Source organism: Lithobates pipiens, unplaced genomic scaffold (assembly GCF_037356315.1).
Source record: "Lithobates pipiens isolate NorthernLeopardFrog02 unplaced genomic scaffold, aLitPip1_a1.2 Scaffold_13, whole genome shotgun sequence".
Classification (NCBI taxonomy): domain Eukaryota; kingdom Metazoa; phylum Chordata; class Amphibia; order Anura; family Ranidae; genus Lithobates; species Lithobates pipiens.
This window is the reverse complement of record NW_027507718.1, coordinates 367,704,244-367,729,676: the sequence shown is the minus strand read 5'-3', so window position 1 is coordinate 367,729,676 and position 25,433 is coordinate 367,704,244. Positions and strand designations below refer to the sequence as shown.

The following is a 25,433-nucleotide window of genomic DNA, read 5'->3' as shown; positions in this document are numbered from 1 at the left end:
GCTGCAACAAATTCAAAAATAATTATATCCAGTCTGTGTATAATAAAAAATAAGATGTAATTAAGACCAACTCTAAACTGGCATATAGACAGGCTAGAGTCATGGGGTAGGGGTGTTGTGTGTTTAACTATATTAAAATATGTTTCGTATTTACTTCATTACCACCAGAATCATAGCAAACAATGATGCGGGATGATCACTGGGCATAAGTAAAGATGCTGAGAGGCTATTGATAGACAGAGGACACCAGTGTGCATATTTGATAGCCACTATTGTTCTAAATTGTGGCTATGGATGGGGAAATCTCTCGGAGCTCCTTATTAGGATCTACCCACTTAACAAAAAAACTCCTTGGCCATGTACCATGTATGTATCTTTCATTCATCTATCTTTGGCCATGTATCTTTCAGGAAGGTGAATCTGTTGCAAGAAATTGTGATGTAAAGACCTAGGGGGTTGATTTACTAAAGGCAAATGGAATGTGCACTTTGCAAAGTGCAGTTGCCCTCTGCAAGTGCAGTTGCTCCAGAGCTTAGTAAATGAGGTAAGACTTCACTTTGCAAAGAGTACCCAATCACGTTCAAGGAAAATAAAATAATAATAAAACATTTTTGCTTGCACATAATTGGATAGTGGAAATCAGCAGAGCCTTGCTCATTTACTAAGCTCTGGAGCAACTGCACTTGCAGAGTGCAACTGCACTTTGCAAAGTGCACAATCTTTTTGCCTTTAGTAAATCAACCCCCTAGTGTCTACAACACTCTTTATGAATTTCAGAGATTATCTTACAAAAACTGATAGCGATAATTAAATTGTATTCATAATTTTATTTTATGAAGTATATTCACAATGGATGTTTGCCATTTTTGAGCTTACATTGTGTACTTTACTTGTATCAGTGTAGCTTTTGAGACTGGGTTCACACCTCCGATGGATGCAGCTTGCAGTAGGGGTTCGGTGCATCCTTGTTCTCCATTTTAGGGACAAATCAGGGTGGAATTTTTGCTTGAATTTGGCCTTGAAACTGAGCCAGTGACGCACAGCATTCTTTTGCAAGCCGCTCCGCAGCTGCAACAGAGTTATGTGAACCGACTCCCATAGATAGCTTGTCACAAACTCCTGTCATTCAAATTGGATGAGGGGAAACCTGCATTCTATTCGCATAGGTGTGAACTCAGTCTGAAGGAAAAACATTAAATGATATATGTTTTCAGCTGATATATGATTGTCAGTAAATTCAGCCTGGAATTGTATCATAGAAGTGCTTAAACAGTTAGGCAATCTTACTTTATCATATTGTACAACTTGCATGTTTTCTATTTTGGATGAGTTACAAAAGGTATGAGACACTGTTTAAAATGCTGTAAAGATATTTCTCAAGGAGATTACACATGAATGGTGCTGAAATCTGTCTGAAAAAAAATCCTCCTTTCTTAAAATCTATATTCTTCTGTTGAAGCAAAATCACACTTAAATAGGTTGTAAAACTCAGAAAAAAACCCTGCAAGACAAAGGCATAATGAGCTGGTATGCATCACATAGTAGCTCATTATGGATTACTTACTTTAGAAAGAAGCTGTTGCAGCATCGCTGGCACACCAATGACATGGCTGACATTTTCCTCTGAGTTTCTTCCAGGCTCACAGGCACCGGTGGTGTGATCGGCCCGAGCTGCAGTGACGTCACGGCATAGGACTCGGAAGGAACGGCACCCGTGGCCATTTCTTCAGAGCAAATGTGCCAGTGATGTCACTGGCTGCATATACTATGAAAATATATCCTAAACTGTACACATTAAGGAGATATTTTCACTACATATAGGTAAGCCTTATTATAGGCTTACCTATAGGTACATGTTAGCATGTTAGCTCTTTAAGAGTGAGTTTTTATGAATTAATTATTTGTCTAGCCAAGCATAAAATCCTAAAATCCCTAAAATCCTACATGCTGGAACTCTTCAGTGAATCTCTTTGGTATTTTATGAAAGCACAACTTCTTCAATTCTTTCTAGAAACATAGAAAAGTAACGGCAGAAAAAGACAGAGTAGTCCATCGAGTCTGTCGATTTATTTTTAATTTTTTTTTGTTTTCAGGTTTTTTTTTTCCGTTAACGTTATTGTCTGAGTATAGATCTTTGCTTGTCCAAAGCATGCTTGAAGCCATTTACTGTTGGCTGTCTCACTACCTCTGCCAATAGTCTATTCCAAGCATGAACTACCCTTTCAGCAAAATAATACTTTCTAAGATTAGTTTTGAACTCCCCCAGTTAGTTTGAGGACATGTTCTTGATTTTGGTTTTATATTGAAAAAGCTGCCCTCCTTATTCACACCCTTGATGTATTTAATGGTTTCAATCACGTCCCCCCTTCCCTTCTTTCCTCCAGACTGTACATATTAAGTTCCTGAAGTCCCTCTCGATATGTTTTATCCCCCACACCTTTCACCATGTTTTACCCTTCTCTGGACTGGTTCTATTTTATCAATATCTTTCTGTAAGTGAGGTCACCAGAACTGGACACATTATTCTAAATGGGGTCTCATTAAAGATCTAAACATGGGAATCATCAGGACCTCCTTTCTCTTGCTAGTGATCTCTCTAGTAATGCATCCTAGAATTCTATTCACTTTTCCCACTGCCTGGTCACACTGTTTTCTTATTTTGAAACCATCTGTAATAAGTACCCCAAATCTTTTTATTCTAGTGCTGGCCAACGTTGTTTCCCCAATGTTGTACTCCCTCAGGGGATTCTTTTTCCCTAGGTGCAAATCCCTCCAGGAATATCAACCATATTACACACATTTGTGTCACATGGTTCACATGGTTCATAGTAATTGTGATTCTATATGGTGCAATGGATAAGTTACTATCATCACCATCTTGCACACTGGACGTTAAAATAACATTTTAAAATGCCAGTATCAGTGAATTTTTCAGCATTTTTGTAATAGAGTTTTTAGTGTTTTTTTTAGCATATTTTAGTGTTTTTTTCAGATCAAAAATGTCAAAAAACACCAGTGAAATCACGTTTATTTTACATTAGAGCATTTTTAGAGCTGAAAACAGCTGAAAGAACCCACTAGTTTTTTTTTTTTAAAGCCAAAAAACACCCCAGCAAAAACCTGCTGATGACAGCCTATGTGTGCATGGACACATATGATAACATGATGGGGAGTTTATTGACTGTAGAAAAAAATGTCTGAAGCCAAAAACAGCTGCTGTAAAAACATCCAAAAACGTCCAATGTGCATGAGACCTAAATGGAACATCATACTCTACAGTATATCAAACTTAACATCTATGAATATAAATGGAAACGTTCCAAACTATATTAACAATTTAATTCAATAGTTATTTCTGCAAACGCATAGTGATCTTACTACCAGTCATGGCTGCAAGTTGTGGCCACTAGTTTCCTTAAGATTTCTAGGCTCAGCACTGAAGTTCTGAGCTCAGAAATCAATTATTAAATTAATAACTTAGTCGCACATGCCTCTTTATTGTAAAATTACCCTACTTTCTGGTCTCCTGGTTATGTGTGCTTCAAAGTACCAGAGCTTGGGAAGCACAGGGCTGTATATAACCTATTTATTCATCTGCTTTAGCTATAGGTGCACAATGAAATATGGGATACTAGGAGACTAGTTAAACCCTTTTTAACATGATGAAAGTACAATGTGGATGTTCTAGAATGGAGCCTACTTAGGGACCAATATAATTACCAATGCACAAAACAGATACATGAGCAAGAAAAAAAGACCACTCAAACATGTGTTAGATGTAAGTGATACTCAGACCATGCCCTGCCTTGAATGAAATTTCACTTAAGGAGCAGGAGCAGAAAAAATTAACACAACATTCATAGAAGACGAATGATGAATTATAGTGATATGGTGAAAGGGTCCTGTGCGGCTCTGAAACATTGCACTGAACTGCATTATTATGTGATTTTTTTTAAGGACTGAACTTATGCTTCAGGGTGTGCTGGCAGCACATTTTTCCTGCAGAACCCTTAAACGTTAGGGTCTATTCCAATATGGTATACAAAAGTAGTATACATACTATTATTGTTAGGAGAGGTCACTCCACAATAGGATTCAAGGTTCTTTTCAACCAACACAGCTATTTGATGCTACTTTGAAATAAGGAAACATAACCAGCAGCATCAGTGTTGTATAGATAACCTTACTCAACCATGTAAAATAGTTAGCAAAAGTATTGTATTTAACCACTTCAGATTTGGAGGATTTGGCTGGCCAAAGACCAGAGCATTTTTTGCGATTTGGTACTGCATCGTTTTAACTGACAATTGCGCGGCTGTGCTCCCAAACAAAGTTGACAATCTTTTTTTGCTCTGGGGAGTGATTCTAACTGTGGGGGGCTGGGCTGTGTGTGAAACATCACTGATAAGTATTTCCGATCACAGGGACAGCTGATCAGTGACAGTGCCACTAGGCAGAACGGGGAGATGCTTGGTTACATTGTTTACATTAGCATCTCCTCGTTCATCCTCTCCGTGAGTCGATCGCATGCTGTTGGACTCATGTAGCTCGCTAGACAAGCCTCGCGAGATTGCGATTTTGCGCAGCGGAGCCAGCCTGCCACAGTAAAACTGCGGCAGCTGGTCTGTAAGCGGTTAAAAAATAGAGAAAATTAGGTTCATTTTAGAATTTAAAAATATTCTGAAACAGTGGTAGACATTGTTAAAGCCAAGTATAAACCTTCAGTTTAAATCACCTAAATACTTTCCATGTGCATAAAAAAAGGCTTTTTAGTATCTTACATATATTTTTCTTTAACCCAATGCCTGCAGCTGCATCATCCCAGTTACGTTTTTTTATAGCTGGTGATCAGCTTTCCAAGGATATCAACCGATGCGGCTAAAAGCTGCTTGGTTGTTATCCCGGAGGACCGGGAGGGGACGCCCCCTCCCGTCACCTCCCGACGCTCTTCCCGGGCCTCCCAGTGGCACCGGAGAGCCGATCAATGAGCCGGCTCTTCCAGTGGCTAGTGACAGAGTGGAACAAATCCAGAAATGGCTTTGTTCCAGTCTCCTTGATGTAAACACGGAAGCGTCATCACAACGTCACTTCCTGTTTGCTCGGCTGCCAATGGCGCCAGATTTAAAAAAATATGCAGTATTCAGATACACCGTTTTTGGTGATCTGAATACTTCGAAGTGTAAAGGAGGGATTTGGGGTCTTTTAGACCCCTGAATCCCTCCATAAAGAGTATGTTTTACCACGTATAACTGTCACAAGGGATGTTTACATTCCTTGTGACAGCAATAAAAGTGATCACTTTTTTTAGAAAAAATGTATAATATAAAAATAAATAAAATAAAATTCAAACTGCTGCGTCACCACACATATGGAAGTCGCGCCTGCATAAGTAATTTTCTAGCAAAAAATACGGATTTTAACTTGTAAACACCAAATATCAGAAATAGGCTTAGTCATAAAAAGGTAAAGAATAGAAAAGCATGGACCCCGCAAGCAGCTGCAGAGTGGGACCCTTGATATCTCTGGGAAAGAAGTGGAACATTTGCAGAGGTCTGACACATAGGGGGAGATTTACTAAAACTGGTGCACACAGAATTTGGTGCAGCTGTGCATAGTAATCAATTAGCTTCTAGATTTTATTGTCAAATCTTAACTGAACAAAACTGATTGGTTACTATGCACAGCTGCACCAGATTTTTTGGGTTTTGGGCACAATTTTTAGTAAATCTACCTGAAATCTACTGACTTAGACACCTTGTGTTTCCATGTGCTGTGTACTGTGGGAGACCAAATATAGTAAATGCAGGGTCCTGGGTTTAGTAACACTTTCACTTCCTGCCCCACAGACAAAACAGATAGTCAGATAAAATCCCTACAAAAAGAGGGAATCCCAGGGTGGGACCTGAACTAGTGTCCCCATTGGAAGATTTCCCCTCTATTACTGTTCCAATGTCAAGCCACAATTTTGATAATAACAGTAAACAGGAAAAAAGAGGAGATGAATCATCCTAATGGAGGCACAGACAGCAATAAAAACTGACAGATGTTCTAATTCCCCTTGATGCTATCCAATACTGAAAAAAAAGTTTTGCCTTTAGTTACACTTGTATTGGTACACAAAATATACACGGAAGCAAAATATAGGTTGTGACTACAGATGAGTGCAATTTATGGCTTGGTGTTTACAGTGAAGTGAACAAATGCACATTTATCTACAAACAAAAGCTAATAAATAAGAATCTCTTTTTGAACAGACCCTGATAGTCGGCACTTTTTATGTTCAAATATATATGGTATTTAAGCTGTCTTCCTTCCCAGCAAAGTAGATGTAGTAGTTTCTAGCATCAATGAATATATACCAGTTATATTGAATAGTGAGGTTGTGTGATCCAGCTCCTTTGACACTGACAGCTCTTCTTCACAATAGGATCTGTACATTTCAGTGTCTTGACTAGTTATCTGAATTCATAAATACTGCCAGTAGAAGGCTTTGTGAACAGCGTTTACTGATGGCCCACTATATTGTGATTGACTGTATCTTTTTTTCTACTCTAGGCAGCTCAGATTGGAAGCAGCACAGATATAAAAGCAGAAGGCCTAAAATCTTATCTGCCTCTAATAAAGGTTTATGACACAGTGAGAAAGGAAACAATAGCTTTACGTATTTCTTCACATTTTCTTGAGTAAATAGTTTTCATTCTTAATGACAATTTGAAGGCTGACCTTTCCTGTGCTGCAGTGTGATATTTAGGTGATGCCAGCTTGTCATACATCTAGTGGCAACTGTGTGACAAAGAATAGTTGCAAACAAAGTAATAGCAATTAAAATAATAATAGTACTCAAGTGGCAAAATAGCCAATTTATATTTACTATATAGTATGTCTCACAGCTGGATAGATCCACTTAATAATGCAAGAATCTTTTTTTTTTACTGCTTTTACATTTTTTTAACAATAACATGATGGAGTTTGTATGTTCTTCTTTGCTTGCATGGGTTTTCTTGAGCTAAAACACGGTCACTTCAAAAATCTTGAAAGCTGTTCAAACTTTTCACTATGAATTTTTAAGTAAATAAATAAAAAAAAAAAAAGCTCCTATTTTTAGTGGGATGAGTTTATTGCCTGCTATAATGTTTCCCACTCCTTAATTTACCATGGGTAATGCCCACCAATAACAGCTGCTTGATTTGGAGCTCCCTGCATACCTCTTCCAAGAAAAACTTACCATCACATTGCAAGTGTTGGGAGTTTCTATGCTTTTTCTCTTTCTCCTCAACTATAACTTGATTAGATTTGAAGGAAGGCCTCAAGTTTGTACTTCAGATAGTGCAGATTCTGCTTACAACAGAAGAAGCATAACAAGAGCCCAGTGAAGAGAAACAATGCCATGAAGAGGTATTGAGAAGGAGGCTAAAAGGATAAGTACACTTACAGTGCAAGAAATAAATGGTTTGATTATTTGTTGTCTAGCATTTTCTTTGAATGCGGCCTGCCAGGTTGCGTGCTCGGATAAAGGGTCTGGTATGGATTTTTAGGGGGACTTCCACGTCAATTTATTTGATAAAATTGACACGGGGTTCCCCTTAATATCCATAACAGACCTGAAGGGTCTGGTATGGATATTTAGGGGGAACCCCACGTCAATTTTTTTTTTAATTTGACGCGGGGTTCCCCTTAATATCCATACCAGACCTGAAGGGCCTGGTAATTGAATTTGGGGGAACCCCACGCTTTTTTTTTTTTTATCAATGACTTTCAATGAGTAATTTCTGTATTATGGGAGCCGACAATTCATTATAGCCGCGAGTGGTTTTAAATGACTTTTTTCTCTGCAGAAATGACACTTTGTGCAGGGACAGTTCTAAGCACGGGAAACATGCGCTCCTTCACAGGCATACTATAGACACCCCCAGGTACAAAATTTAAAGGAATATTACACTTTTATTGTTTCACTTTAATCATTATTAAAATCACTGCTCCCGAAAAAACGTCCGTTTTTAAAACTTTTTTTTTGTATTGATCCATGTCCCCTGGGGCAGGACCCAGGTCTCTAAACACTTTTTAGGACATTAATTTGCATATTAGCCTTTAAAATTAGCACTTTAGATTTTGAACATTCAAGTCCCATAGACTTTAATAGGGTTCTAAAGTTCACATGAAGTTTAGGTCTGTTTGCAGGTTCTGGTGCGAACCAAACCGGGGGGTGTTCGGCTCATCCTTAGTTCTAATCAGCATTAAATCAAACATTTACAAACAAAAGTTATCATAAAATGATTGGTCTCGTAATTCCTGACCCCTAAAATCTATCCAGTTGTTTTGTTTTTTTAATTATTATTATGCTTTTATTTTCTTACTAGAAATCATTTTTTTTTCAATTCCATTTGTCTGAAGCACTGTAGATGTATATGTTTTTCAATGGTAATATGTTCTGTGGCATAGAAGGCTTTGTTGGCACAGGAAGAACCATAACAAAAAACGTAATAAACAAAGCTACAAATTTCTTCCCACCCAGAAAGAACAGTGCAGTAATCATTCTTTCTTTATAAATGTCTTTTTACTAGTAGTAGAGAAGTCAGTGTTAGCAGACTGAGTTTGGATTTGACTGACAGTGAAAAAAAAGATTCTTTAGTTCAGTCAAAAATAGGGAATGTTATTCAATGGCCAACAGCTACAAATTAAAAATAAACATATGTACACTGAGGCCGGTAATTGACTTTATAAGGAAAATAAAACTTTTATGACTTTCGGAGATTATGGTTTTCAAAACACATAACATGCTAACATCTGTCATTATTATTTATAATTCTACTTCACCAATATGCCCAAATCTGGCCCAGATTTAGCCTGTATCTAATAAAGGGGAAGACAATGAAATATTTAGTCACAATCTTGTCAAACAAAAGGCTATGATATAATCTTCTATTTTAACCACTTGAGATCCGCGCTATAGTCAATTGACGGCTACAACGCGGATCTCCTTTTCCGGGACTACGTCTATTGACGTCGTCCCGTGCACGAGCGGCCTGCGCGCCCCCTGAGGGGCGCGCTCTGTGATCGGCGAGTCTACGAGACTCGCCTGATCACCGATCCGTGCAAGGGGTTGATCCCGATGACAGCTGATCATGTGATATAATGGAGCCGGTAATCGGCTATTATTCCTCCTCGCGCTGTCAGCGCGAGGAGAAAAAAAAAGCCGATCACCGGCGGCCGTGATCGGGACATCAGTCCCGATCATGGCCAGCACTGCTAGTGCCCACCTGCAACCCTGTCAGTGCCCACCTGCCACCTGCCAGTGCAACAATAAAAAAAGTAAGTGCCCCCCGTCAGTGCCACCCAGCAGTGCCCATAGTGCCACCCAGCAGTGCCCACAGTGCCACCCAGCAGTGCCCACAGTGCCACCCAGCAGTGCCACCCAGCAGTACCCACAGTGCCACCCAGCAGTGCCCACAATCTGCCTTAACAAAGGTGCTGCACCCGTGCCACATATCCGTGCCCATAAGTGTCTTCTACCAGTGCCCAGCAGTGCCGCCCATCAGTGCCCAGCAGTGCCACCTATCAGAGCCACCTATCAGTGCCACCTATCAGTGCCCATCAGTCCCATCTATCAGTGGTACCTATCCGTGCCACCCATCCGTGCCACCCATCCGTGCCATCTTATGTGCCCATCTTTGCCCATCAGTGCCGCCTTATCTGTGCCCATCGGCGCTGCCTTATCTGTGCCTATTTGTGCCGCCTTAACTATGCCTATCAGTGCCCACCAGTGCAGCCTATCAGTGCCCACCAATGCAGCCTATCAGTGCCCACCAATGCAGCCCATCAGTGCCCACCAGTGCAGCCTATCAGTGCCGCCTCATCAGCGCACTTCAGTGAAGTAGAAAAATTACCCGTTTGCAAAATTTTATAACAAACTTTTAAACATGATTTTTTATTTTTTTTATTTTTGCATCTTTTTTTGTTTGTTTAGCAAAAAATAAAACTCCGAGCTGTAATTAAATACCACCAAAAGAAAGCTCTATTTGTGGGAAAAAAAATGATAACAATTTCATTTGGGTACAGTGTTGTATACCTGCGCAATTGTCATTCAAAGTGCATCAGCGCTGAAAGCTGAAAATTGCTCTGGGACTGAGGGAGGTTTAAGTGCCCAGTAAGCAAGTGGTTAATGGTCATACTATAACCAACCTAGCTGTGAATCATCTAGTAAATAGCATTAGTTTGCACAATTACAATATTAGAAAAATATTTATTAACTTTGATTATTGATTTATTTTTAATATTTTTGTATGTAAAAAAATCAATCTTTAAGCAATTTCAATTTAATTTACATGTTTTGTTGGATTGCAAGAAAGTGCTAAGCTTTTTAATCAGTTCCAGAGAGACGTTGACATTGTCTTGAAAGACAATGAAGCAATACAAAGGACCTACAATTTTAAATAATATATGTTTATTTAAGATGTTGGAATGTATATTGCTTTTAAAGCTTCTGTCTGCCAACCAATACATCAGTCAATTTAAATATTTTTTTTAAATTATATTTTTAGATATGTTTTATATGATTTACTATAGATAGACAGATATATAGATAGAGGTGATTGTGTTTAAATTATCATCTTACTTAGGATGTCGTATGTCAGGCAAGGATCTCTCCAAGGCGATGTTGTTGCTAACATATATATTAAAGCCATTTTCTCTATAAGCCGTGTCATCTTGGTCCAGTTCACTGACAGGATATGGCTTCCCATGTTCACCTTTGCCTGAAAGGGAAAATTAAAAATGATAAATTTCCTTTGGGAAATAAGAGCACTAACCAGATTATCCCATATATCAAATTCTCATGCAATGTCTGTGGTTCTCCTCTACATTAGTATGTTAAAACTATTCAAATAAAATGTATGCACATGTTTGACGTTTGACATGGAATTTCATAAATGACCCAGGGACCTGCAGTTAAAGTATTTTTTATGTTTGCAAAGCAGTTAACCCAACAACACAGTAAGCCATATGATATATACATCAAAGAATCATCTAGGTTTACTATTCAGTATTACATTTGCTTAACTTAAAGTGCAATGCTACACAAGTGAAGTTGGTGAAGCCACATATTTTATTTTAGGTTTGTGTAATACACTGCACACAGATTCCTTAAAGTGAATGTGTAGAGGCAGAGGTTTTTTTTTTATCTTAATGCATTATATGCATTAAGATAAAAAGCCTTCTGTATGCAGCAGCCCCTCTCACCCCCCCTAAAACCGGAGGTCCTTCTAGATCGAGCGATGTTGCAGGAGTGTCTCGGCTTCCTGGCACTTCCCTCCTCATTTGTTGAGACAGCAGCGTGGCACCATTGGCTCCATCAAAATCAGTCAGCCAATGCAGGAAAAAATACAGGAAGTTGGCTCCCAGCTTACTGTATTTTTCAAAACTCTGTATTACTATGCTAAATGTGAGTATGTTTTCACTTTTATAAATATATCTTTAATTTTAAATGGCAATACACTTTGGAGATGTCTCTTTCCTGCATGTGGGAACCAAAAAGGGCGAGTTGAAGGAGGCTCTTATATCTTACACCGCAAACACAGAAACAACCAGCTGAAACAGGAGGAGGCCATTTGTTTGCTTCACAGTGGCAGATACTGTGAAAGCGTAATACCCCAGTGTGGGGTGAATGGTTCTGGTGAGTATATTACCTACAGGCATACCCCACTTTTAAGTACACAATGTGGTTTATTTACTAAAGCTGAAAAGTGTGAAATCAGGCTCAGTTCTGCATAAAAACCAATGAGTTTCCAGGTTTTATTTCCAAAGCTTAATAGAACAAGCTGGGGTTAGAAGCTCATTGGTTTCTATACAGAAGTAAGCCTGATTTTGCAATTTCCAGCTTTAGTAAATAAACCCCATTGTGTACTTAAAAGTGGGGTATACCTGTATATGGCACCTATAATGCCGCGTACACACGACCAGACTTAAGTCCGGCAGACTTTCGACAGAGTTCTGACGGAGTACTGACAGAGTTCTGACGGACTTTCCGAATGAACGGACTTGGCCACACACAATCACACCAAAGTCCGACGGATTCGAACGTGATGACGTATGACTGGACTAGAATAAGGAAGTTCATAGCCAGTAGCCAATAGCTGCCCTAGCGTCGGTTTTAGTCCATCAGACTAGCGCACACACGAGCGGATTTCTGGGTCCGGCAGAGTTCTGTCGGAAAAATTTGAAACATGTTCCATTTCTAAAGTCTGTTAGACTTTTGCAAATCAAAAGTCTACTGCAGCCCACACACGTTCGAATAGTCTGCCGGAATCATTCCGTCAGACTTTTGATGTTGAAAAGTCTGGTCGTGTGTACGGGGCATAAGAAGCACAGAATACAGCTTATGAAGAACACCTGTCACTTTTTATTATATCTCTGCTATTTTTCACTTTTATGGCATATGGACTAGCTGTGCACATAATATTTACTTTAGTATAATCTACTATCTGGTACCAGAGGGTATCACCATAATGATATCATTTTTTTTTATGCGTTCACAAGTGTTTTGCACATAGGCACTGTCATTCACATATTTATGCAACTGTCTGCATTTTTTGTATGTTTTATAAGCCACATGGAGATGTTTTAAATTGCCACCACACCAGATTGTTAAATTAGAACATAGGTCATTTGCATATTGAGATCACACTTCGTTGTATTTTACTTTTGGGTTTATTTGAGGCAATTTGATTATTGGCACACTAGATTGTCGTATTAAGGTACAGGCTACCCGTGCATTGGGTTTTACAACTTTACACCTTATATATATTTTTTCACATTTGGTCCCAAAGTTGGTCAGATATTCCACCCCAGAACAGTGCCACTTCTATTATTTCCATTTAGGTGGATATATTGGTAGAGGCAGCAGTTATCCCTTTTTTATATCTTCTATTTCTATAAGCGACTTTCTATAAGGACTTCAACAATCTTTTTCACAAGTTTCACATTAAATAGGTCAATTTTAATATTGATTTCATTATTTAATGCTCTTTTTAAAAATCATTGTTGTTATATCAACAGCTCACTGATCACATCGATGTTCCATGAGCAGTAGAAAAGTGAAAATATTTTCAGGGGTTCCTCGATATCTCAAGCTATCTGTCAGAGGTCCTCTCAAGGTAAAAAGGTTGAGAAACCCTGCTCCCTTCCTTTAGTAAATACACCCCATTGTGTCTCTTTATTATCCTAAATGGTTATTAAGCATTCTGTGACCCTGGTTTACTAAACGACTAGCAAATGTTTACTTTCAAAGTAAATTTCCACTTTGCATAATTACGTTTTATTTAACGTTGTGAATGATGTAGAGTTTTGTAAAAATTCCCTTTGCAAAGAATAACCAATCCTATTCAAGAAAATTATAAAAAAAGGATTTTTGAATGCACACATCAATTCACTTAGCTTAGTGAATAAGGTGAAGTTATGAGTTATACTATTTTAATCATGAGCTGGCAAAAAACTTTTTTTTTTCTTTGTTTGCCCTCATTCACTTAGATACATGAAATATAATTTTGAAAGTGAACATGATCTACTGTTTTAGTAAATGAACCCCACTAGGTTAGCCTGTAACTGTAAATACAGTTGTTTGTTTTTGCACAAGCAGTGCTACATGTGTTCTATGTAAAGTTATATTCACAATTCTCAGTGTGTATAGGAGAAACTTGTTCATAAAATCAAAGTTACATTTTTTGTATAAGGAATTAAATATTTTTAACCTTAAATGTCTTACCTTCCCGTGACCAGAGGTCATTGATACCTACATTCCAAAGCTAAATATAGCAGTGTTTAGCAGCATATTTTGGTTATCTTGACAAAACCTAAATGATTTGCACCTCTAAATAATTGAATACAATTTTAAGGACATGCAAGGCTTTTATTTATTTTTAACTTTTGTAAACAAACCATCAGGGGATCCTGGATGACTTCAGTGACCAAATATGATCATGAGCATGACCATGATGTCATCCAGGATCCCTGTCTGGTTTGTTTAATCACTTCAGCCCCGGACCAATAAACACCTTAAGGACCAGAGGTCTTTTTCCAATTTCGCACTGCGCTGCTTTAACTGGTAATTGCGCGGTCATGCAATATTGCACCCAAAACGAAATTTGCGTCCTTTTCTTCCCACAAATAGCGCTTTCTTTTGATGGTATTTGATTGCCTCTGCGATTTTTATTTTTTGCGATATAAATGGAAAAAGAGCGAAAATTTTGAAAAAAAATGTATTATTATATGATGATGATATTTTCTTCTTTTTGTTATAAGAGAAATCGAATAAACTAAATTTTAGTCATACATTGAGGGCAAAATTTATTCAGCCACATGTCTTTAGTAAAAAAAATGTCAATAAGCGTATATTTTTTGGTTTGCGCAAAAGTTATAGCGTCTACAAACTAGAGTAAATTTTCTGGAATTTACACAGCTTTTAATTTATGACTGCCTATCTCATTTCTTGAGGTGCTAAAATGGCAGGGCATTACAAACCCCCCCCAAATGACCCCATTTTGGAAAGTAGACACCCCAAGGAAATTGCTGATGGGTATGTTGAGCCCATTGAATATTTATTTTTTTTGTCCTAAGGGATTGAATAATGACAAAAAAAAAAAAAAATTTACAAAAAGTTGTCACTAAATGATATATTGCTCACACATGCCATGGGCATATGGGAAATGACACCCCAAAATACATTCTGCTGCTTCTCCTGAGTACAGGGATACCACATGTGTGGGACTTTTTGGGAGCCTAGCCGCGTACGGGACCCCGAAATCCAAGCACCGCCTTCAGGATTTCTAAGGGCATACATTTTTTTATTTTACTCCTCACTACCTATCACAGTTTTGAAGGCCATAAAATGCCAAGATGGCACAAAACCCCCCCAAATGACCCCATTTTGGAAAGTAGACACCCCGAGCTATTTGCTGAGGGCCATGTTGACACCATTGAATATTTTTTTTTGTCCCAAGGGATTGAATAATGACAAAAAAAAATAAATTTACAAAAAGTTGTCACTAAATGATATATTGCTCACACATGCCATGGTTATATGTGGAATTGCACCCCAAAATATATTCCGATAATTCTCCCGAGTATGGGGATACCACATGTGTGGGACTTTTTGGGAGTCTAGTCACGCACGGCACCCCGAAAACCAATCACCACCTTCAGGATTTCTAAGGGTGTAAATTTTTGATTTTACTCCTCACTACCTATCACAGTTTCGAAGGCCATAAAATGCCAAAATAGCACAAAACCCCCCAAAATGACCCCATTTTGGAAAGTAGACACCCCAAGCTATTTACTGAGAGGCATGTTGAGTCCATGGAATATTTTATATTTTGCTACAAGTTGCGGGAATATTACAAACTTTTTTTTTGCACAAAGTTGTCACTAAATGATATATTGCTCACACATGCTATGGGCATAAGTCAAATTACACCCCAAAATAAATTCTGCTGCTTCTCCCGAGTACGGGGATACCACATGTGGGGGACTTTTTGGGAGCCTAGCCACGTACGGGCCCCCGAAATCCAAGCACTGCCTTCCGGATTTTAATATAAAATGCTACCAAAAAACCTGTTAGCGATGGCAGGGATCAGGCCTGACTCTGCGATCGCTGCAGTTATGTGTTTAGTGTTTTGTAAGTGACAGTGATCGATCGATACTGCACTTGGGTGGGCTGGGCAGAGGGGCAAAACGCAGGTGCTAGGAGGTATCTGGGCTGATCCCGCTAACAATGCGTTTTTTTGGAACCCTAAACTGCTGGGGACGCTAGTATAGATCTGATCAGATCAGATATTGATCTGTTCAGATTCTATACCACTACGGGAGGTTTATGCTTTGCACGTGGGTGTTAGCGGTACTGGCACTAACCTAGCGCTGCCTGGGGCGACGCAGACCCTGACCCTAAAACCTAATTGATATCACCCGCTGGGTGATCAGGGGGTTAAACCTTTATTGGGTAATAAATGGTGGGTGCCCTGATGCTATAAAAAACAAACTAACCAGAGTCACCCGTAACACTTATATGGTGATCAGTGGTGAAATGGTTAACTAGGGGCAATCAGGGGGTTCAAATTTTTATTAGGTAGTATATGGGGGTCCCTGGCGCTATATAAAAACCTGACGGGGAACCTAAATAACTAACTGGCTAACCAGCGTCACCAGTGACACTTATACTGTGATTGCTGGTGAAAGGGTTAACTAGGGGCAATTGGGTAGTATATGGGGGTACCTAGCGCTATAAAAACCTGGCGGTGAACCTAAAAAAATAACTAGCTACCTAGCGACAGTAGCGACACTAATGCAGCGATCAGAAAAATGATCGCTTAGTGACACTGGCAAAAGGGGGTGAAAGGGTTAACTAGCGGCAATCAGGGGGTTAAAACCATAATTGGGTAGTATATCGGGGTACCTAGCGCTATAAAAACCTGGCGGTGAACCTAAAAAAATAACTAGCTACCTAGCGACACTAGCGACACTAATGCAGCGATCAGAAAAATGATTGCTTAGTGACACTGGCAAAAGGGGGTGAAAGGGTTAACTAGCAGCAATCAGGGGGTTAAAACCATTATTGGGTAGTATATCGGGGTACCTAGCGCTATAAAAACCTGGTGGTGAACCTAAAAAAATAACTAGCTACCTAGCGACACTAGCGACACTGATGCAGCGATCAGAAAAATGATCGCTTAGTGACACTGGCAAAAGGGGGTGAAAGGGTTAACTAGCGGCAATCAGGGGGTTAAAACCATTATTGGGTAGTATATCGGGGTACCTAGCGCTATAAAAACCTGGCGGTGAACCTAAAAAAATAACTAGCTACCTAGCGACAGTAGCGACACTAATGCAGCGATCAGAAAAACGATCGCTTAGTGACACTGGCAAAAGGGGGTGAAAGGGTTAACTAGCAGCAATCGGGGGTTAAAACCATTATTGGGTAGTATATCGGGGTACCTAGCGATATAAAAACCTGGCGGGGAACCTAAAAAAATAACTAGCTACCTAGCGACACATGCAGCGATCAGAAAAATGATCGCTTAGTGACACTGGCAAAAGGGGGTGAAAGGGTTAACTCTAGGGGCAATCAGGGGGTTAAATCTTTATTGGGGGGTGATAGGGGGCTACCCTGGACCTAACACTAACTGTCCTGACAGTTTTTACTGTCACAACTGACACTGAATGCAGTGATCAGTAAAGAAATGATCACTGCAATCAGTGACACTGTGACTGGGGGGGGGGGGCGGGGGGCGATCGGGGGGGGTCAAAAAGACCGCCCCGAGGAGAATGACATCACTTCCTCCTTCCTGTGTAAACAATACACAGTGGGAGGAAGCTTCTCATTGGCCAGGAGCGATCCAGAGGGTAGTGGCCGAAAACCAACGGCCATCCCCTCATCACGGAACGCTCCTAGAGCGAACCGGACCGCCGTATCCAGCGGGAGGGGGTCCGATCGGACCCCCCACCCGCTGGAAGGCAGGCACGTACATGTACGTGCTTGTGCCTGCCTGTACCATTGTGTTGATGTACATTGGCAATACGGCGGTCCTTAAGTGGTTAAAAACAGCAACCAATCATGCTAAACCTGCAAAATGTCACACTTGCTAACAAACATCAACCAAGAGCTCTGGCTAACTGGCCAAACATTTCTGTTCAACTGCTGTTTATAAAACAAACAAGCCAGGGATTTGTCATTTAGTGGCAGTAGCAATACCACTGTGTTAACGGTAGGGGGGTTGTAGTGTTAGCATTGGTGCACCCACAACTAAAAGACAGATCCCTGGCTGGATTGTTTACAACAGCTGCACATGAGTTGGTAATTTTGTATCCGGAATGCAATGGTTCAACATCGTTGGGCAGCATTAAAAAATCCTGAAGTGGCAGGTTGTCATGATTGACGAAGATCTACATTACTGGATGACATGTTTGACATTACATTTACATCAGGGGACATTTATTTTTTGATTAACTTTTTTAAAAATGACTTTTTCATGGTGTGGGACTTTTTACTTACTTTCAACATTTTTTGGAAGTGAGCAAAAGGGAATTTCTAGATTACACAATCCCACACATCCTATTTGGGGACCGGTTGTAGGGATGAAGCCTTGTCTGCTCGACATTAGGAAAAAGTACTTTGTGGGGAAATGCTTTCATATTCAGCTGCTTGTATTGTGTATTCAGTTGCTTGTATCGTGTCTACCTACTTTTTGTTAATATCAATATTGTCAAATTGATTTCATATTAGATTTGTACAGCCTTCCAAAGAATCAAGAGCTTTTAAATCAAAAGCCCCGTACACACGAGCGGACTTTTCAACATCCAAAGTCCGTCAGACCGAGTCCGTCAGACTATCCGATCGTGTGTGGGCTGCAACGGACTTTAGCTTCGCAAAAGTCTGACGGACTTTAGAAATGAAGCATGCTTCAAATTTTCCCGACGGAACTCCGCCGGACCCGGTCCCCTTCGAAAAATTCGCTCGTGTGTGTGCTACTCCGACGGACTAAAACCGACGCTAGGGCAGCTATTGGCTACTGTCTATGAACTTCCTACGTCGAATCCAGTCGTACGTCATCACGTTCGACTCCGTCGGAGTTTGGTGTGATGGTGTGTGGTCAAGTCCGTTCGGTCGAAAAGTCCGCCAGAACTCCGTCGGAACTCCGTCGGAACTCCTTTGGAGGTCTGTCAGACTTAATCCCTCTCGTGTGTACGGGGCAAAACAGTTTCTATTGTAATTTTTAAACTCAGCTGTTTTGAAAGTATATCAAATTGTATTGTATAAGCTAAGGTAAACAGCATTGGATCCAAGATAATCAAACTACAGTCCTTTGGTGACGAAACATTTACTAATAGCTGGTGCTGTAGAAAATATTTAGCTATCATTTGTTATTGCAAATGTCATTTGCGATTTTGATAAATATTATTCTAACAATTCTATATCATACAGGTTGAATAATATGGTTACATACCATGTGTGAGTGGGTCACCTTTCTTTCACTGACTTTTGGCACTTGAGGGAGTTACTTACAAGGTATTGTATTAGGCTTGTTTTGCCTGAGCAGGCAGAGACTGCATGAAAGATATCCATTAATTAGTCATTCGTTATTCATGTTCCAGTTTCTTTTGCTGTAGGTTTACAGGAGGAATTATACTACTAAAGCTTTCAAAATGCTAAAAAGACAGTTTCTCTGTGTTAAATTGGCTGTGTCCTGTAGTTTTGAGCTATGCAGTGGTAAGCCTGCCAAGTTCAATTTCCCCTACAGACTGTAAAATTTAGCTTATTTTGTGAAAGTGAAATAGGGTAAGGCAAACATCTTCTCTTAGCAAATTGTACTCATAAGATCTTCATAGTATTTATTGGAAGTTGCTACCCTGCTGCTGTTTTCCCTAAATGTATTTATATATTGTGACCAAATCTGAATTGTATACCCAGCTGAAAAGTGTCCATCTTGATGTAGAAAAAGAAAAGACTGACAGAAGATTACTCAGCTATGGTTCCAAATATCTCAGCTATATACAAGAGTAATTGGATGGCCACATAAAGTGACTGGACTTATTAAAGATTTAATTCAGATAAAAGCTATATTCTTTACACTTACTCACTTCATTCATTTCTGCAGAATATTAGGTAGGTCTGAGCCACTGCGTTAAATTAGCTGTTCTGAATCGGGAAGATTGCTTAAGCCCAACTCTGGGCTTTTATTTATTTATTTATTTATTCATTGCTTTGTTTTCCTTCAGTGAGTGTGAAAAGAACGAGCCTCAATCTGGAGCGGTCGCCCACAGTAATCTATTTTTGCCACTAGAAGTCCTTGGGTTGAATAAAGCACTGAAGGCATACTGTTGGTGAAGAACATCATGGATATACAGTATTATTTCTGATGTTAACAGAGGAAGTAATACAGTATACATAATTCCATAATTACACAACAGTGTATCTTATTAATTAGCCTCAGCAGACTTAAAAAGCTCTTGCTCTAAAGATCTGGATGGTATGCTTTCCTCTAGCTCCATTTCTGCTTTGAACGATTATGTCACTACTGAACAATATTTAGGGCTGTCTGTACCACAAGTCCCAAAACACAAAGCCTCTGCATAGAAAGAATTAAATAAAAATTGACACAGAAAGTTGTGTGCTACAACTAGACATCATAGTTTTGTGAAAAGTATTGCTTTAGTACAAACTGCTGTTTCCAAATTTTCAATGAGTAACACGTTAATCATCCATGAAAAAGACTGACAGTGTTGACCACTGCCTACAATTTAATTTGACCTTACTATTGAGAGCCCAACATGAAGCATTACACTGCTCTTGGGGTGACCTTGCATTTAAAAAAAATGAATTCTGACACCCTGTCTCCTACCTGATTTATTTCATTGGCTATCAATCCTTTTATACATTCAAGTAGGTGTTTCGACACTAATTGTTCATAAGTCTATCAACCAGTATGTAATCATTGATCATTTGCCAGTGTTGGAATTTTGCCTGTGTCCATTTCTCTGACAAAAGTGTGTATTACTTGACAAATCAAATGTCAACCACTAAACATATCTCAATAAGATAAAAAATTGTGGTAATGTCAAAACTAATGCAAGTGCTTTAAACAAAATGACAAAAGCCCCACATGATAGGTAGAAAAATATTAAAACAGTGGCAATGGTCAGCAGACTGGCAGTACAAACACAGAGGCACTATTTCTGCTATTTTTGCAAAATCCCAAGAAGCTAATTTGTTAAAACAAATTATCTTGCCAGAAGTCATGTTATACTACTGAGTCCTGTTAGCCCATCTAACTTGCTTATTACCCTGCTTGGTTTTGCAGTCCACAGAGTTAAACTGCATCTAAACGCAGAACAAAAATTGATAGTATTGCAGCTTACTGGTCTTTATATGCGGTGGCTGCATTTGTTTTCTTTTTCCATACTTTTTTCCCTTTATTTCAACTTAGTAATCCTGCCATCAACACACTTTCTGCCCTAGGGTGATAACTGTACTGAGTGTGCCAGCACTACATAACTGTCGGAGATCAGCATCAGGGATGACTAGATCTACACTTAGAAAAACTGAAACCAGACATATAAATTTAAGGTAAGATTTATCTCCAGTAAAACCAAAATCCATCAAAAACACTAGAAAACAGAAAAACACATTATGCGTGATGAGATCAGTGAACCAAGACCATATGACAAAATGCCTAACTAACAAATAAACTATATGCAATATATATAAAATGGGGAACAGAGAAAAACAGGATAAAATGAGAGCTGCAATGAGGAGGGGGAACCAGAATGCAGGGAAAAGCAAGATCAGTAGCAGGATGAATGGTAGGCAGTATCTGGCTAGCAAAGCAAACCACTGAAGCAAAGTGTAATAGTAGAGGAAGGGCTAAATACCCTTCCAGAAACCAGCATCACATGGACTCTGGTTACTGGAATCTGCTGGCTCATGGGAGACACCTGTTGGTGGACACTGAAACTACAGCATCCAATGCTTTGGGAAGCACAGTGCAATCAGGGGGTGATCCACATTCTGACAATAACACTGTATTAGGACTTCATAACTTTTGTTGGATCAATATTGGATCTATTTAATCACAATCACAATATTGGATCTATTTAAAGGGTAGTGAATGTTTATTACCAAAATGTAAGCATATGTGGTTACTTCTAAGTAATGTAGTTCAGCATTTGAAAAGAAAGTACAAGCTCCTGTACATCTCCCTAAGTCTTAAGTGAGTGCTTTCAATTCACTTTTTTTGTTAATGTTTCAGAAATATCATCCAGTATGTGATATATAAAATTCAAAAAGAATTTATGTATGTCTGTAAGCAAGAGCAATCCAAGCAATCATTACACTGAACACCAATGAAATTAAATTTACTTTTATTAGGAAGCATAAGGCACCACTGACCACTGGTGTGAAGAGAACTTTTATCTGGGACCATATCTTTGTTTGTGTAAAGGGGCATATAATAACAGGGCTTAAAAGGTTGACTCTGAGTACTAGTGTAATGTAGTTGTTAACAGAAGTAAAGTATATACTGCTGTCCACCAATGCAAAATGTTGGATATTGCAGAGAGATTTCACTTTGTCAGCTGGTAAGCTAGAAAGTAAAGGTTATTTATATTCTTGTGATGATTTACAGCTACACCTGAATACACCAGAATATAGATGCCCCTTAACCTTTTACAGTTTATATGTTGACACAGATTAGTAAGCCTAGTTGCTGTCTTTCATGGTTTAATCCACTTTGTGAACAACTCTGTAAAAGTTTCAGTTCTCTTGAATACACTGGGTTCTGGATTGCTGTTTTCTATTAGTATGAACCTCTTTATGAATTTAACCACTTCATCCCTGGAAGGATTTACCCCTTTCCTGACCAGAGCACTTTTTGGGATTCGGCACTGCGACGCTTTAACTTACAATTGCGCGGTCATGCAACGTGGCCCAAAAACAAAATTGATGGCCTTTTTTTTTCACAAATAGAGTGTTCTTTTGGTGGTATTTGATCACCCCTGCAGTTTTTATTTTTTGTGCTATATACAAAAAAGAGTGACATTTTTGAAAAAAAACACATTATTTTTTACTTTTTGCTATAATAAATAACCTCAAAAATATATAAAGAAACCAATTTTTTCCTCAGTTTAGGCAGATACGTATTCTTCTACATATTGTATACATATGTATGCCGACAGTGGTCGGCACGTGGTTAAAGTGACACTAAACTAACATTTTTATCAAATAAAATAAATCTAATATGTTTAAAGCAGAAGTAAGGCTAAAGCTCTTTTGGCCCTATTTCTCCTGGGGATCACAGGGGTGCACTTAGTTCTGAGCTCCTCTGACTCGTATTCAGCCCACAGCAGGCTAAAATCCTAATGTCACTCAGCCTGTCAAGACTCTGGAGAGATCCCAACATTAACTTTGGGATCCACCCAGATCTCTGACCAGCAGCTGGATCAGCCTCTCAGCATGCCACTGAGAGCCTGAGCCAACTGCTCCTGCCCCCTCCACAGCCCAATGCTCTAGTGAGTGCTGGAGGGACAGAGCAGAGAGCCAGTGAATAACAGTGAAGACTGAGAATTGAGCAATCAGTGATTTTGAGGAAGGGGGGGCAGACGTAGCATCAGACTTATACTGCATCCACCTAGGTGAGTATGATTTTTTTCTTTTTTTAATATTGTTTGATTGTTTGTATTTTAAATATATGCAGATTGTACCTTTTAGCTCTCTATTCCTTTGTTTCAGCTCTCAAATGTAAGTTTGTTTTTATTTTTATTCTCAGACTTCCTGTTCTAGGATGGCAACGTTTGTTTTCATTGCATCTATGTTCAGACACATTCAGTGCTATGGGAGTTGTAGCACATAGAGTGGATCATGTGACCAGAAATACTGCTCGCTCTACAGTAGCTTTGAGATGCATTATTAGAGGACAGGGAGCGTGCACAGGATAAAAAAGGAAGCGTAAAAACAATGGTAAGTGACCTTTCAAACAAAGACAAAAAAAAAAGTTTGTCTTGGAATGGCTCATATTGTCATTTTCTTGTGATGATTTACAGCTACGCAAATTATAGCTTTAAAAGTTTACTTATCACCTCTATGACAGACCCAATGAGGACAGGGGCTTTTGGAGGGGACTAGGGGCAAGCCTCCTACCCACTGATTATGGCTCATGGAGAGAGCTGATCATCCGCTAATGATGAACAACAACGTGATGAATGCCAAGAGCGAGGCTTGGATTAATTCTCTGAATAAGGACAATAAAGCTTGCCTCCTGTAGTGAATGGAAAGCGGTAATATTAATTGTGTATAGGTTAATGATCAGAAGGAATATGGTGGAGTTGGAGATGCTCTTTCACTTGGCACAGAAATATTTATCAACAATCAAGATCAAGAGATCTATTAATTCCACCTTTTCAGACTATGTGATCATTGTAATGCCCCATACACACAGTCGTAAATTCCGACGGAAAAAGTCCGATCGGATTATGTTGTCGGAAAATCCGATCGTGTGTGGGCTCTATCAGAATTTTTCTGTCGGAATTTCCAACGGAAAAAGTTTGAGAGCTGGATATAAAATTTTCCGACAACAAAATCCAATCTGACTTTTTCCGATCGTGTGCTCAGAAAAAATTCGGAAATGAAAGCTATTGGCTACTGGCCTCTACGTAGTCCCGTCATACGTTTTGTACATTACCTCATTCCAAATGATCGGATTTTTCGACAACTTTGTGTGACCATGTGTAAGCAAGACAAGTTTCGGCCAAAATCCGTCGGAAAAAATCAGACGGATTTTGTGGTCGGAATGTCCAACCATGTGTATGGGGCATAAGAGTTTGTCTCATAGATTGTTGAAGGCTGTTCCTGGCCAGTCTGAGATGAGGTGAAATCACTGTTTATGTCATGTGTGTTTCCCCCATTTTGTGCATCCTAGGTGTGAATTCCCATTGTTAATTGATTCACCTATTGTTTTTGTCTGTTGGCTAATTTAGCTAACTGGAGGTTCCTACATGATGTGGTTAGCCTTGTGTCAACACTACCTTGTAATCTAAACTACTGTGTGATGTTTTGGGTAAATATTTGATTTTATTGTTCATGTGGTGACTGACCTACTTGTCATGTTTATAAAAACCTGTATTTCTGTTCAATAAAGTGTTATTCCTTTGGTTATACCTCAAAATCATATCTGTGAATGATGCCTGGGTTAAAAACACTGGTATTATCAGCTTTCAGTCTTCTGGAATGGCTTTGAGGGCAGGAGGCACTGTTTGGTGGAAGCACCCAAGCAGGGTGCCAAGAGTTTTGTCACAGCCCCCAACCAGAAAGTAGAAGATCTATAGAAATATCAGAATGCTGTGCAAGTATTTACTAAATCTATAAACCAAATCTACAGCATATACCACATTTATGTAAAAAAAAAAGCCTGCTAGCACTTTAAAGACTAAAATCAGCTTTTTGGGCAGAATTTCATTTTTCATAATAAATAGAAGGCTTTTCCAATGTCTTTCTGCCCCAGCCATTCCAGTGTTCTTATCTATCAGTTACCTTATCTTTGAATTTTAATGTTTCTGTTTTTTTTAATGCTTTCTGATTTCATCGCTTCCTGTAGATCATATCCTATCATGCACTTCCATAGTGCCTCACAGAATAGGCTGTGCTTACCTTTCTGGACCACACCTCCCTCATTATTATATCACCTCTTGTTTTATTTTCACAACTGTACAATCTGATGCTATGTGTTGCAAAGGCCTGCCTGATTTGATAAAAATGTAATAGTTTTTTTTAGTTGGGTTCACCTATTCCATTGTTTTGGTAAATCTAATGGAAACTGTACAGAGATTGTACAATCAGATTGTTTAGTGTATCTTTATACAAGTATATACAAGTATATAGAAGGAAGGAGTGGATGGATACA

The 25,433-nt window shown here is 39.1% G+C and overlaps 1 protein-coding gene across 1 annotated transcript in view; it reads right to left on the bottom strand.

Moving 5' to 3' along the window:
- The window catches only part of GALNTL6 (polypeptide N-acetylgalactosaminyltransferase like 6), a 1,867,045-nt gene that overhangs the window by 1,222,205 nt on the left and 619,407 nt on the right, over positions 1–25,433 (bottom strand). Inside the window, exon 3 of the mRNA XM_077477209.1 lies at positions 10,613–10,751. Within this exon, the coding sequence (XP_077333335.1) occupies positions 10,613–10,751 (139 nt within the window). The remainder of the gene's footprint in view (positions 1–10,612; positions 10,752–25,433) is intronic.